Raw genomic sequence first — 15002 nt, 5'->3', positions numbered from 1 at the left:
GACATGGTTGCCCGAGATGTCCAACCATCGTTAGTGGCGGAAACGCGTGACGCACTTCCCAATTCGTCTTTTAATTTATTTTGCACTATTACATACTGAGAATCCTGTAATGTGCTCAAATGAACCTTGATAGTAATTTATAATTAGGCTCCAAACATTCAATCAAAGGTTTGAAGCCAGCACCTTCAGTCACAGAAAACGGTTGCAAATATTACCATTTTAAAAATTCTTTTCTCTTTTTGCACTTAAGGGTATTTTGATCAATGTAACAATGGTTTGTTTGTTGTTGCTGAGGCAGAGGGCCAGCCGCTGTGGCCGAGCGGTTCTAGGCGCTTCAGTCTGGAACCGCTATGGTCGCAGGTTCGATTCCTGCCTCGGGCATGGAAGTGTGTGATGGCCTTAGGTTAGTTAGGTTCAAGTAGTTCTAAGTTCTAGGGGACTGATGGCCTCAGATGTTAAGTCCCATAGTACTTTTGAGGCTGAGGTTTTAATGAAGGCCCTTCACATCTTGATGTAGACGCATCTGGCCTTTCAGAAGAATATTCTCGGACTTCTTGGCATCTGGTGGGCTCTAGCGGATCTGATGAAGTTATAACTGTGGTCTCGTATGATGATGGATATTTTCTACGAGGTTTTTTGAAGTCGCCTATCACGGAACATTAGGTATGGCAAAAATCATACTTTGCCTTATCATCGGCAACTCCAGTTAAAAGTTCCAGAATTTACTTCTTTCCTTGTCCGTTGTAAATTGCACGGAAGAGAACAATACAGAACTATTAAACAGGGGTCATAAGTAGGGAAAACGTTTAAACACTGTTCCTGCACCGTATCTTGGAGGCTTGGCCCGAAGTTCGCTCATGGAATGTCAGAACCAATCGGAACATTTAGTGACGATTGTCACCTGCTTCCCATTGCCATCAATGTGTCCGATCATACAGGGTGGCGCACGAAATGTGTTACCATTTTGTTTTTGAATATAAACTTTATTGTCAATACAATCTGAAAGGAACATATACTACAATGAAGAGCCGTCCATGGAGATTTGTTCTAACTCAGCACATGCTCAATATTTCCACCATTTCGTTTCATAACTTCGTTCAAACGAACTCTGAAGTTAGTGATTACCCTACAGCACATGTCTTCCATAATTTCACTGCAAGCTTGAAGAATAAGTCTTCTGAGCTCCATTAAATCACGTGGACATTTCGGGAAAATTTTTTCCTTTAGGTGCCCCCAAAGAAAAAGTCAATGGATTGAGGTCTGGACTATTGGGGGCCCAATTTTGTCCGTCATTGAAGCGACCTGGAAACCTGAGTGAAATGATCCGCATGTCGAAATGCTCGTGTAAGAACTCCAACACAGTGTTTGGAGTATGTGGCCTCGTTCCATCTTGTATGAACCACTGCATGTTGAAGGGCAAGGCAGTAGCAAGAAGCATGCTCAAATAATGCTCGTTGTTCACAGTTTCTTCAAAGAAAAAGGGTCCAATAAGTCCGTGACTGGAAATTGTTGCCCACGCTGTAATCCTCGGAGCATAATGTTGTCGTTCATGAAGCACTTGTGGGTTTCCAGTGGCCCAAAAGCGTACATTTTGTTTGTTAATCACACCGTCTAAATGAAAATGCGCCTCGTCTGAAAACCAAACGTTGTTGAGAGTTTCTTCCCTATCTTCCGCCCACTGAGCATTGCACAGGTCATCTTGTATGGGTACATATGGAGGTCACTTTTAAGAATGCGTTGAATGGAGCGTCTGGATATACCCAGTTGCACTGCTGCCTTTCTACACGATTTCCCGGGACTTCTCTATACAGTAACTCGTACCGCTTCAATATTCTCCGGCGAACAAACAGGCTTAGGCCGAGGTCGCTTCGCTTCCAATATTTTTCCTTCCTGTACAATTTTTTCGTTCAACCTGTGGATAGTTTTCTTGCAAGGGACCCATCGTGTGTCAAACTGTCGTCGAAAACGCCTCTGAGTCACAACAAGGCTTTTAGTTACATGAAAAAGTAACAATTGCCGATCGTTGCTGTGTCGTCAGTCGTCCATTGTCAGCCATTGCTGCTCACTAGTCTCCTAGCGGCAGTGTCGTGAACTACACGCCATTTCGTAACTCATTTGTTTTTTCAAGCTCAGCTGGTACTGCTGTAGAGATCCCAGCGGGATATCTAATGTGCGTCGTAAATTGTGAAAGAAACAATTGGTAACACGTTTCGTGCACCACCCTGTAGTTGTGGCATTACATTTGCGGGCTGCACGACTATTATGCTGTATTTTGTGACATTAACATTTAAAATAATATCGACATGAATGAAAAAGTATCACATTTGATGATAACAACTCTTTTATTCTTTTTATACACCTTTTTTATGCTAGATGAGATAAAAAAACGAATAATTGTTAAACTGAAACATTTACAAGTAAACAAAAAAAAAACGAGTGATCGCATTAAAGGCGACCTGCAGATCGTGGAGGATTAATTTGCAAACACAGACCAAGAAGTAACGTATCAAATATCTTATAACAAATAATAATCCTCTAAATCATAGAACTGCGCACTTAAAGTTCGTCAAAAACGTCTATATAAATTACTCAACCCACAATATTAACACAGAATATTCCAATTCTAAATACAATATTTTAATTAAATGTACGCAACAAGAAAGCTTGAACAACACAAATCATATTCTCTACATAGCAACTACTGCACCGATGCACGCGTATCCTTAAATGTTCCTAAAACGGGCGACTAGAACTGAACGAGCCGAGCCGAACAATCAGAAAGATTCCCAAAAATCAGTAATAAAACGATATTTATGAAATATGATGAAATACTCAACTTAAATGATGCTCCTTCTTGTGAAACGTCCAGCACAAGCAGACATTTGAAATTATTACAAGTCCTCTAAAATATTAAAGTCCTGTCACTGTGCCCCTGAGTGATGCCTACGTAGAGTCCAGAGCTGGCCTACGATGCCAAAGTGTCGGAGATGTCGGACAAACACTGTAGCTTGAAGACTCGTAGGTAACTGGAGATTGTACACGACTCTATGCAATGAAGAGAACTGTCTGGATTCAATGCCCCGAAATTTAACGAAGCATCAACCAATCACTAACCACACACTTGATGCTCATAGGTTGGCAGCTGTGGCCCCTGTAGTTCAGTGCTCCGGTACTTAACAAGGCATTGACTAATCGCTAACCACACACTTAATGCTCATGGGTTCGGAGCTGCGGCCCCTGCAGTTCAGTGCTCCGGTATTTAACTAGGCAACAACCAATCACTAACCACACACTTGATGCTCACAGGTTGGCAGCTATGGCCCCTGAAGTTCAGTGCTCCAGTATTTAACGAGGCATCGACCAATCGCTAACCACACACTTGATGCTCATGGGTTGGCAGCTGTGGCCCCCCAGTGCTCTGGTATTTAACTGGGCAACAACCGATCGCTAACCACACACTTGATGCTCATGAGTTGGCAGCTGCGGCCCCAGGTGGACCACAGTGTAGTTAATGCAGCCAATCCATACAGCTGCTGTGCAACGAGTGTTTTGAGCGCGCCTTATCGATTGTGCGGTGCTCTCTGGAATCTTGTATGGTCACCACAGCCACATTCCAATATAAGCATACTCCGTATTGGTTCCTGTTACAGAGATCGTGTCGATAATGCGCGTAAACGGAATATATTTATGAGTAACGATTTAGTACTTCGAGTTACTCAGTACAGAATACGAGGGCTGTTCAGAAAGTAACCTCCGGTTGATTTAAAAAAATACACCAAGTTAAATAAAAATATTTTAATATATACATCTTACAACTACATCTTTGCACTATTTTTCTACATAGTCTCCATAGCGATTGAGGCACTTATCGTATCTCTTCACAAGCTTTGAAATTCCTTCTGCATAAAAATCACCCGCTTGTGCCTGGAGCCAGCCTGTGACCGCATCTTTGAGCTCTTCGTCGTCATCAAACCGCTGTGACCCGAGCCATTTCTTCAAATGCATGAAGAGGTGATAATCACTTGGCGCCAGGTCTGGGCTGTAAGGTGGATGGTTGATAACGTCCCACTTGAAGGACTCAAGAAGGGCCGTTGTTCTGCGAGCAGAGTGAGGACAGGCGTTATCGTGCAAAAAAACGATACCGGAAGTCAGCATACCACGGCGTTTGTTCTGTATAGCCCGTCGTAACTTTTTTAATGTTTCACAGTACACGTCTTGATTAATGGTCGTACCACGTTCCATAAATTCAACCAACAACACCCCTTTGGCATCCCAAAACACCGTTGCCATCAGTTTTCTGGCAGAAAAATCTTGCGAGGCTTTTCTTGGTTTGGTAGGCGAATTTGAATGTGCCCACATCTTTGATTGTTCTTTTGTCTCAGGGTTCACGTACTTAATCCAGGTTTCGTCGCCGGTCACGATTCTGTTTAACAATGGTTCTCCTTCGTCCTCATAACGTGACAGAAAGTCTAATGCAGAGGCCATTCTTTGAGTTTTGTGGTGGTCGGTAAGAATTTTGGGCACCCATCGTGCACAGAACTTATGGTAACCCAATCTTGCTGTCACTATCTCGTACAAGAGAGTCTTAGAAATCTGTGGAAAACCAGTAGACAACTCCGACATTGAGAAACGTCGATTTTCACGAACTTTTGCATCAACTGTCTGAACGAGTTCGTCAGTCACCAATGATGGTCTACCACTCCTCTCTTCATCATGAACATTTTCTCGTCCACTTTTAAATAAACGTACCCATTCACGGACAACTCCTTCACTCATAACTCTTGGTCCGTACACGGCACAAAGCTCACGATGAATAGCTGCTGCAGAATATCCTTTGGCTGTAAAAAACCTTATGACAGCACGCACTTCACATTTGGCGGGGTTTTCTATTGCAGCACACATTTCAGACTGCCACAAAAACTAAACTAGCGCAGGTACGACGTTCACTCGACCACGGCTTGATGCCGACTGACCTGTTGAGTGCGTGAACTCACAGATGGCGTCGCTACTCCCCCCACAACCCGCACTGTGACCAATCGGAGGTTACTTTCTGAACCGCCCTCGTATATACGGTTTGTTACAGGTCTGTTCATGATCTTCAAAGCCTCATGTTTCAAATGTTCAAATGTGTGTGAAATTTTATGGGACTTAACTGCTCAGGTGATCAGTCCCTAAACTTACACACTATTGAACCTAAAGTATCCTAAGTACAAACACACACACCCATGCCCGAGGGAGGACTCGAACCTCCACCGGCACCAGCCGCACAGTCCATGACTGCAGCGCCCTAGTCCGCTCGGCTAATCCCACGCGGCAGCTTCATGTTTGTTGTGATGTGTTATCGCATACAAATTTAGCAGCAGCAATACTAAACCTGAATCCGATTCTGACTCATGATTTTACTTCCTTATTCTTCCTATCTTCTGGCTTTTCTTTTTGTGATTTTCTTACTAAATATGATTCCACTGTCATTCTGTCTTTCTGAGCTTCTGTTTCTTGCTTCAGTTTTCTTTTTCGATTCTGGGAACCACTAAGTCTTATTCCAGGCTTTGATGTGGTCTAAATGAAAGACGTATTTTCATTATGTAAATTAAGGTATTTCTTTTTGGACTACACAACAACAATAAATGGTTCAAATGGCTCTGAGCACTATGGGACTTAACATCTATGGTCATCAGTCCCCTAGAACTTAGAACTACTTAAACCTAACTAACCTAAGGACATCACATAACACCCAGCCATCACGAGGCAGAGAAAATCCCTGACCCCGCCGGGAATCGAACCCGGGAACCCGGGCGTGGGAAGCGAGAACGCTACCGCACGACCACGAGATGCGGGCAACAACAATAAATAAAATACAAAAAGGAGAAATTAGTGCATTGAAAACTACAAAAAATATAGAAATAAAATTTGAATTTTTTCTATCTCTTCAATTATTTTATTAATATCACTTATATACTGTTCACTGAGTAATAGACTCGTCGAGTTAATGTTAAAAAATGCAATGCACATGGGAAATGCAAATGCAGCATTTTTTAAAACCGAGGCCTCAGGGGCCGGAGACAGTGGTCATGTGTGTGTGAGTTGTATTTCCGTGAATGTGTGTGTGTGTGTGTGTGTTTGTGTTTGTGTACTCCCAAAGAAGGAATTTCGGACGAAAGCTTATTTGTTTAGCAATCTGTTGTGTCCGTCTGCGACTCAACATTCTGCTAACGACTATGTGGCGAGTAGCAATCTGCTCTTTTCATAATACTGTCAACTTGTCTTATAACATGTTTGACGGAATCACGGTACGCTACACCAGACAATGCATTTATGATTGAATTTGCCTTGCTTAAATTGTAGTCTAAAGCAGTTGTCATAATAACTTCTACGACGTAGGAAAAGACAGATTGGTACTTACCATAAAGAAGACACGTTAAGTTGCAGACAGGCAGAATTAAAAGACACATGTATGCGTCGTTATGGTAAATAGCAATCTGTCTGTTCCTACATTGTAGATATTTCTATCTGGGATTTTCACGTTCGCTCAACTTCTATGTATTTCTAAACAAGTGAGCTAATAAGCTACTATTTGTCGAGATGTCACCAAGCAGCATTATATCAAAACTGACCCAACTTACAGGTAAACATTGTCGGTTCTCCAGTTTTCATCCGTTCCCTAATTTCCCGGAGGTAGGAGTCAATGAAGTCCCGCATGTAGTCATCGGAGTAAGTCTGCTTGTGCTCTTCGATATGTTGCTGCATAAAAATGAAACATACAAATTACACATACGCCATAGTGAGAAAAATTGTAAAATAATACACAGGCTCCGTCAGATGACAAAATATCGCAGATATGGAGCCAAAAATAAATATTCAGATATACTGAACAAATTAGTGATTCAACAACGGATAATTATTACCTGCTTTTAAATAAAAGTCTGTTAGAGGAATGAATCTTCCAGTCTGCACTGTAATGTGCTTTGTTTTGCAAGTTCCTAGCAGTTTGAAACTGTGCGCTTGGCCAGAAGTCAAATCCAGAAGCTTGTCTTCCCGGCTGCGCTGTCCAGGTACTACTCACGACTGTAAGTAAAGTCGTGATGGGGAATTGTGAGTTGGCTAAGAGTCATTACCCGCAAAAGGCAAGGCTGCAGGTTCGAATCTCAGGTTGGGATACAGTTTTGGTATGCTAGAGAGTTTCAAAAGTTAGTTAGCCACTCAAACACATCACCAAAATTCTCTTTTAAAGGAATTTTTTTAAAAGCTAACATTTCGAGTTTCAAGTAAAGCACTGAAGTTATCCTGAGATGTTTTCTATGCTCAAAGCTGCCAACGTTGAGAAGAGATTGTCAGTAATCATGTAGCAGATAAGGAAGGAGATCGGCGCTCCGCCGTCCTGGAGAATTTTAAAAATTAGAAGTTTTTTTTTTTTTTTAACTATGGGACTTAACATCTATGGTCATCAGTCCCCTAGAACTTAGAACTACTTAAACCTAACTAACCTAAGGACAGCACACAACACCCAGCCATCACGAGGCAGAGAAAATCCCTGACCCCGCCGGGAATCGAACCCGGGAACCCGGGCGTGGGAAGCGAGAACGCTACCGCACGACCACGAGATGCGGGCTTAGAAGTGTTATTTAGGCCTTTAAACAGTATATGTCAGACATTTCTCGACCCCAAATATAGAACATAATTTAGTAGATCATATATTTATTTTTGTTTCCATATTAAAACTAGTTCAAATTGTCATTTTCAGTAAAAAAAACTTCTTCAGCCTCACTGTCATTACACTTCCAATGAATGTGACGGGGATCTGCGGCCAATGATGTGACTGCCACATTAACATTTACTACTGACTGCTGCCTCCTTCATACATTCATTTTTGTCTCACAGGAAGAGTCGTGAACTTTTGTTGTTACCATCGCCGTTCCCTATGGCGGCAGCTCATGTAGCTGGCTGGCAACAGGTTTTTCCGGGGTCAGATAACGAATCCTGTTGTCATAGTTGTTCTTGCAGCGGTGGTGACAAATGAGACACTCCACTTTTTATGTACGTCACTGCTGCTGGTGCAAAGCAACGTAACGTTATTTGAGGGAATCATGCTTCTGTTTAATATTTTCGTAACTATGACTTCGAACATTCCAAAGACACTCCTTTGCCTCCTAGTGCGTGACAAGATCGTAAATCTCGCTTCTTGTCCACCCCATTTCGTAAAGGAATATACATAAAGACAATGCGCAACACTGCAAACGGACCAAATAAGAATACTAGCGCTGCGTTGCGGCATTTAGTGGTAGCAGGCCAGAAAGAGTACCTTTAATCTGTACCAGCACAACCGGCGAACATTGGTTTTTGTTGCCAAGGTACTGACAATATGTTGCGAACATCAGTCGTCCAATACTATAGCCCACTCCACGTAAGACGGCGCTCCGGCCCATAGAGGTGGAGCAATAAGGAGGTGTGGAGGGGATGAGGTTTGTGCATGCGTGGCAGCAGAGAGCGGGCAAACGAAGTCAGTGTTGCCGAACTGTGTTGCTGTGGACAACAATCGTGTTCCTTTGCCTTCAGTACATCGTATTTGTGGTGTGCGTACTGTAAGACCTTCGGTACACACACCATCAGATTATTTGACTTGTCACTCTAACGAAGTAGGCGAGTGTCAGCAATATGTCTCGTGGTCTTATCGTGGCGTGTTTATCTTCTGCCGTTAGGTCAGACGATAGAAATGCCACTTGCATGCTTAGAGTAGCAGATTGACGGTGACCAACTTTAAACAGAACTTGATTAATTTTCACACACATTTCTTAAAATATTAAAAAAACATAGATATTACGTAACTTGATTCTGGATGCTGTTTACAATTGACGATCTGAAGTTCCCCTGATCTTGGTACATTAATCTTATTCTCACATATCTCTGATACTTGACAAGTGTCTATTCCTTTAGCCTCATGGCTATGTACAGGAATATGGTAATCTTATTAGGTGCAGACTGAAACTTTTCTATAGACTGGTACAGACAAATGCGGACTAATGCAGACTGACTAATCGGAGGTCTGTACACTCGTTATAATACCTCGCGCATTCACGTATCACTGCGCGAGTGTGATCCGCGAGGAGAAAAGGTTCTAGGTTAGCAGCAATCTCATTGGATGCATATTAATACGCGGATCGGCGGAAGCAGAATTTGGTCCGTCTCTAAGGCAGCGCCATCTCGTAGTGCGGAGACGGACGAGCGCTGCGCCTGCGCTGTTGTGCTTAGCGGGGCGCGCTCTACTGGGAAAGTTGTGTACGCGCTGACTGCGTGGAACTATGTACACAACAGTATTATTCAAGGCATGTTTTTGAAGTAAGTACCGTTTTGAAATTAAAAAGAAGATGTGCTAAGGTATCTCAATAATTTTACTTTTACATGTACCTTAATCTACCTTTCTACATAATTTCCGCAATAGTGCGGCACTTGTCATAACGTTGTACCAGTTTTTGAATACCCTCATAGATCTTTGGTCTGATTCACCACATGCGGACGGGCATTGTCTTGCAGCAAAACGATGCCCTTGCTCAACTTCCATGGACTGTTGCTTTGGTTCTCGTGTGACGTAGGCCACCCACGTTTCATCGCCCGTAACAATTTGGCACCGTCGTTGTGATACCGCTCAAGAAAAGTCAATGCACTGTCTAAACGTTTGGTTTTGTGCACATCCGTCAACATTTTCGGTGCCCAACATGCGGGCAATTTTCGGTAATTCAACTGCTCGGACGCAATGCCATACAAAACACTACGAGAATCATTAGGAAAGTCATCCTGCAAGGAGGAAATCGTAAAGCGTCTGTTTTCTCTCACCATATTGTCCACTTTCATTAATGACCGAAGGACGTCCACTCCGTTGTTCATCATGCACATTTGTGCGGCCATCTTTAAATGCTCTCACCGACTTTCTTACAATTCCATCACTCATAATGTTTTCTCCTCAAACTGCACAGATCTCACGATGAATATCGATCGCTTTTAGGCCTTTAGCACTAAAAAATCTTATAACACCCCATACTTCACAGTCGGCGGGACTCTCGCTTATCGGAGGCATCTTAAACACTCAGTACACAACGTAAACAAGGAAGAATCAGACTGTAATGGCGTCAGTGCGTAGATTAAGGTACAGGCTTTCATGTAAAAATAAAATTATTGGGATATCTTAGCACGTCTTTTTTTAATTTCAAAACGGTACTTACTTAAAAAACACGCCTCGTACGTTCAAATCTATCAGGGAATAATACATTTTAAAACCGATTTAGATCATTCGTCTACATGAGAGAAATCTTACTTTTGAGCCTTGAGGTTGTGTCCACTGCTCCACAGCAATTGTCTGCGTGATTTCGGAAGCCGAGAACAACTGATAACGGCTTTGTGAAGACATCAAGAACAATTTTTCTTAAAACGAGGATTTTTCTAACGACAAAATCGTCGAAATTAGTTGCAATAATTGCCATTTTTTCTATTTGGACTGTATTATAAGTAAAAATGTAATACGTAACAAAATAAACTTCAAACTCAAACCAAAGTCATTATATTTGTTTGACAACTGCTTCTACTCCATATAATTTTTTAAATGTGTATAACGCGCATATGCGGTTGTGTTTCACTGCTGTTCAGTGTAAATCACTATGCGTAAAAACGAATTACTGGTAGCAAACATTGTGCAAAAGACTATCGTAGAAACTGCCAGTATATTATCATATTTTTCGGTGTCAACAGGCATTATGAGTTTAATCTAACTCGTTCAGCATTACAGTGGGAGAATACATTTATGGTCCATTGAACAAACTAACAACCATCTTCTGTGAATAACTCGACGGAATGCTGAGCGATAACGTCGAAAACCACCGATATCTCGACAGGTAATCCTCCCTTTCATTTTAAGGCATTTTCAAATTCGTGCCACGAAAATGACACGGCTTTGTGTGTCGAAATACTGGAGTATTTGACGAATTTATCCAGCCGCATTCTCGCAGATAATACAACGGGCCTCTCCTTGGGCAATGTGTTGAACATTACAGTCTGAATACTTCACAGGCTACATATTCCTATTCAATAAAAGCTAGGAAGTTCTCATGTACAGTGTATGCAGTTGATATGTTGACAAAAACCTTTCTAAACCACGAGTCTTTAAAACCAAGAAAGATCATTACTCTGTTTCAGAGTCTACATTGTAATACCATCTACTGTCTGAGTCCATGTCAGAACCATATGATGGTGAATTTGGGATTATACGTTCAAGGCTTTTATCAATCTTCACCTCCTTGTGAAACTCATATTTTTAAACTTTTCTGCGTGACAAACTCAGTGTGCCCACGCTGAAGGGGGATGCTGTCTATTACTGCAAGCACAAGCCTTTTAGTGTCTGTTATCTTGAATGTTTTGGTTTTTTCCCACGTAGTTTGTAACCTGAGCGTAAATTCATTGTATCGGGTTATGCTGACAGTCATAGGTGGGTAAACTCAAAACTGTATGACCACATTCACTAGCAAGAAAGTAAAATTTGTATATTATCTCGAATAACTTTTATTCATTAACGAACTGCAGGAGTTCAGCACGAGTCTGGCTTATATTGTCCCGAATATTTTTATTTTTTAGCGAGAGCACAATATCTCCTTTCCTGGTGCTCACACTTGGTTATTTCTCTGTAACAGCTAAATAACTGGCACAGCGTTCATTTTAGAATAGTAGTCACTACACTTTTCCTTACATATAAATACAAGTTTACTCTTAGGAACCAAATCAGAAGAAGAGCCAGCATGCAGAATAAGTATCCGAGAACCTTTTCCTAAAGAAACTTTAAAATCGCCACTCCCATCACTCATTTTCCAGCAGGTATTCATGGAATGATTCTGATTCATCCATGTTTGATCAAGGTAATACACTGTAGAACTAGCTCCTCCTCGTGTATAGTGTATCTTTATAATGGACGTGCTTCTATGTCACTTCTTTCAATTAAAAACTCTCTTCCTAACATGTTAAAACCAATGTATTTTAAAATTCTTTACATTGACGAAGCGCTACTTTGAATCCAATTTTCCCAGCAATAATTGTAATGAGTTTTTCTGATGTTGGGTATTACCTTCTTATACACATTTCAAACCTCTCCCCATGAACCATGGACCTTGCCGTTTGTGGGGAGGCTCGCGTGCCTCAACGATACAGATAGCCATACCGTAGGTGCAACCGCAATGGAGGGGTATCTGTTGAGAGGCCAGACAAACGTGTGGTTCCTGAAGAGGGGCAGCAGACTTTTCAGTAGTTGCAGGGACAACAGTCTGGATGACTGACTGATCTGGCCTTGTAACACTAACCAAAACGGCCTTACTGTTGTGGAACTGCGAACGGCTTAAAGCAAGGGGAAACTACAGCCATAATTTTTCCCGAGTGCATGCAGCTTTACTGTATGATTAAATGATGATGGCGTCCTCTTGGGTAAAATATTCCGGAGGTAAAATAGTCCCCCATTCGGATCTCCGGGCAGGGACTACTCAGGAGGACGTCGTAATCAGGAGAAAGAAAACTGGCGTTCTACGGATCGGAGCGCGGAATGTCACATCCCTTAATCGGGTAGGTAGGTTAGAAAATTTAAAAAGGGAAATGGATAGGTTAAAGTTAGATATAGTGGGAATTATTGAAGTTTGGTGGCAGGAGGAACAAGACTTTTGTCAGGTGAATACTGGGTTATAAATACAAAATCAAATAGAGGTAATGTAGGAGTAGGTTTAATAATGAATAAAAAAAATAGGAGTGCGGTTAAGCTAGTACAAACAGCATAGTGAACGCATTATTGTGGCCAAGATAGACACGAAGCCCACGCCTACTACAGTAGTACAAGTTTATATGCCAACTAGCTCTGCAGATGACGAAGAAATTGATGAAATGTATGATGAGATAAAAGAAATTATTCAGGTAGTGAAGGGAGACGAGAATTTAAGTCATGGGTGACTGGGATTCGATAGCAGGAAAAGGGAGAGAAGGAAACATAGTTGGTGAATATGGATTGGGGCTAAGAAATTAAAGAGGAAGCCGCCTGGTAGAATTTTGCACAGAGCATAACTCAATCATAGCTAACACTTGGTTTAAGAATCCTGAAAGAAGGTTGTATACATGGAAGAACCCTGGAGATACTAGAAAGTATCAGGTAGATTATATAATGGTAAGACAGTGATTTAGGTACCAGGTTTTAAATTGTAAGACATTTCCAAGGGCAGATGTGGACTCTGACCACAATCTATTGGTTATGAACTGCAGATTGAAACTGGAGAAACTGCAAAAAGGTGGGAATTTAAGGAGATGGGACCTGGATAAACTGAAAGAACCAGAGGTTGTACAGAGTTTCAGGGAGAACATAAGGGATCAATTGACGGGAATGGGGGAAAGAAATACATTAGAAGAAGAATGGGTAGCTTTGAGGGATGAAATAGTGAAGGCAGCAGAGGACCAAGTAGGTAAAAAGACGAAATCCTTGAGTAACAGAAGAAATATTGAATTTAGTTGATGAAAGGAGAAAATATAAAAATGCAGTAAATGAAGCAGGCAAAAAGGAATACAAACTTCGGAAAAATGAGATCGACAGGATAGCTAGAGGACAAATGTAAGGATGTAGAGGCTTATCTCACTAGGGGTAATATAGATACAGCCTACAGGAAAATTAAAGAGACCTTTGGAGAAAAGAGAACCACTTCTATGAATATCAAGAGCTCAGATGGAAACCCAGTTCTAAGCAAATAAGGGAAAGCAGAGAAGTGGAAGGAGTATATAGAGGGTCTATACAAGGGCGATGTACTTGAGGACAAAATTATGGAAATGGAAGAGGATGTAGATGAGGATGAAATGGGAGATATGATACTGCGTGAACAGTTTGACAGAGCACTGAAAGACCTGGGTCGAAACAAGGCCCCAGGAGTAGACAACATTCCATTGGAACTGCTGACGTCCTTGGGAGAGCCAGTCCTGACAAATACCATCTGGTGAGCAAGATGTATGAGACAGGCGAAATACCCTCAGACTTCAAGAAGACTTTTGCCAGCACACTGATATCTTCTCTAATTTCGTTTAATCTCTGATGACTTTATAAGACGGTAAATCACAGCATCATCTGCAAGCAGTCTAAGAGGGCTGCTCAGATTGTCTCCTAAATCGTTTATTAGATCATGAACAGAGGAGCGCCTATAACACTTCCTCGCAAACGCCCGCTATCGCTTCTGTTACTTCTGTTTTACTCGATGATTTTCCGTCGATTAATACATTGATACATCTTTCTGGCAGGAAATCACGACACCCGTCGCACGACTAAGATGATACTCCTTAGGGACGCAATTTAATTAAAGTTGCTTGTGAGTAACTTCACATTTATTGCCGTCACATGTCATTTTCATTTGAAAATCACACTAAAACGTTTACAGGCACACATACACCGCTACAAGAAAGTAACATCGACATCTGAATGAATAATTCGGTCGCTCTGTGAATGAAATTGCATTGTCGCGAAAATACGGCAACAGCACAGCACGTGGGAGGGAGATTCTCGCAGTCCAGTCTGTAACTGACGGCTAGCCGCTCGGAAAGAGAATGAATGCTATTGGCTACTAGCAGTTAATGGTGGGGGATGCGCAGAACGGTTGAAAATAGGGCCACCTTCCAACATGACGCAAGCTATAGCCGCAAACATTGTTGCGAAGAATGCTGCAGAATGTGTTTGGAATTCAAGTGTAAATACGCCTTTAGTAATTGGTGACAGGTTTACAATCTATAAAACATTTTAGTGGCGTATGATTAACGATATGTAAAAAATATCTTTTTCGATTTTTTTAAAACATCAATTGTAAAATTTCTGTAATTTTTAGTGACTTCCAGTGACTCTGTAATTAAGATGATGGATTCCATAATAATGACAATTTACAGACAGTCCATAGTAATTGGCAGCCATGTATGTTTATTACGGTAGGCATCTGCAACTACAGTCTGATTAAAATTATTTG

At 41.6% G+C, this 15002-nt stretch overlaps 1 protein-coding gene across 1 annotated transcript in view; it reads right to left on the bottom strand.

Annotated features, from left to right (window-relative positions):
• The window catches only part of LOC126428353 (probable cytochrome P450 304a1), a 124983-nt gene that overhangs the window by 33585 nt on the left and 76396 nt on the right, over positions 1-15002 (bottom strand). The window contains exon 5 of the mRNA XM_050090284.1: positions 6624-6741. Coding sequence (XP_049946241.1) covers positions 6624-6741 — 118 coding nt within the window. The remainder of the gene's footprint in view (positions 1-6623; positions 6742-15002) is intronic.

The sequence above is a fragment of the Schistocerca serialis genome, chromosome 12, assembly GCF_023864345.2.
Source record: "Schistocerca serialis cubense isolate TAMUIC-IGC-003099 chromosome 12, iqSchSeri2.2, whole genome shotgun sequence".
Taxonomy (NCBI): domain Eukaryota; kingdom Metazoa; phylum Arthropoda; class Insecta; order Orthoptera; family Acrididae; genus Schistocerca; species Schistocerca serialis.
The sequence above is the reverse complement of the archived record's forward strand: the minus strand, read 5'-3'. Positions and strand labels throughout refer to the sequence as shown.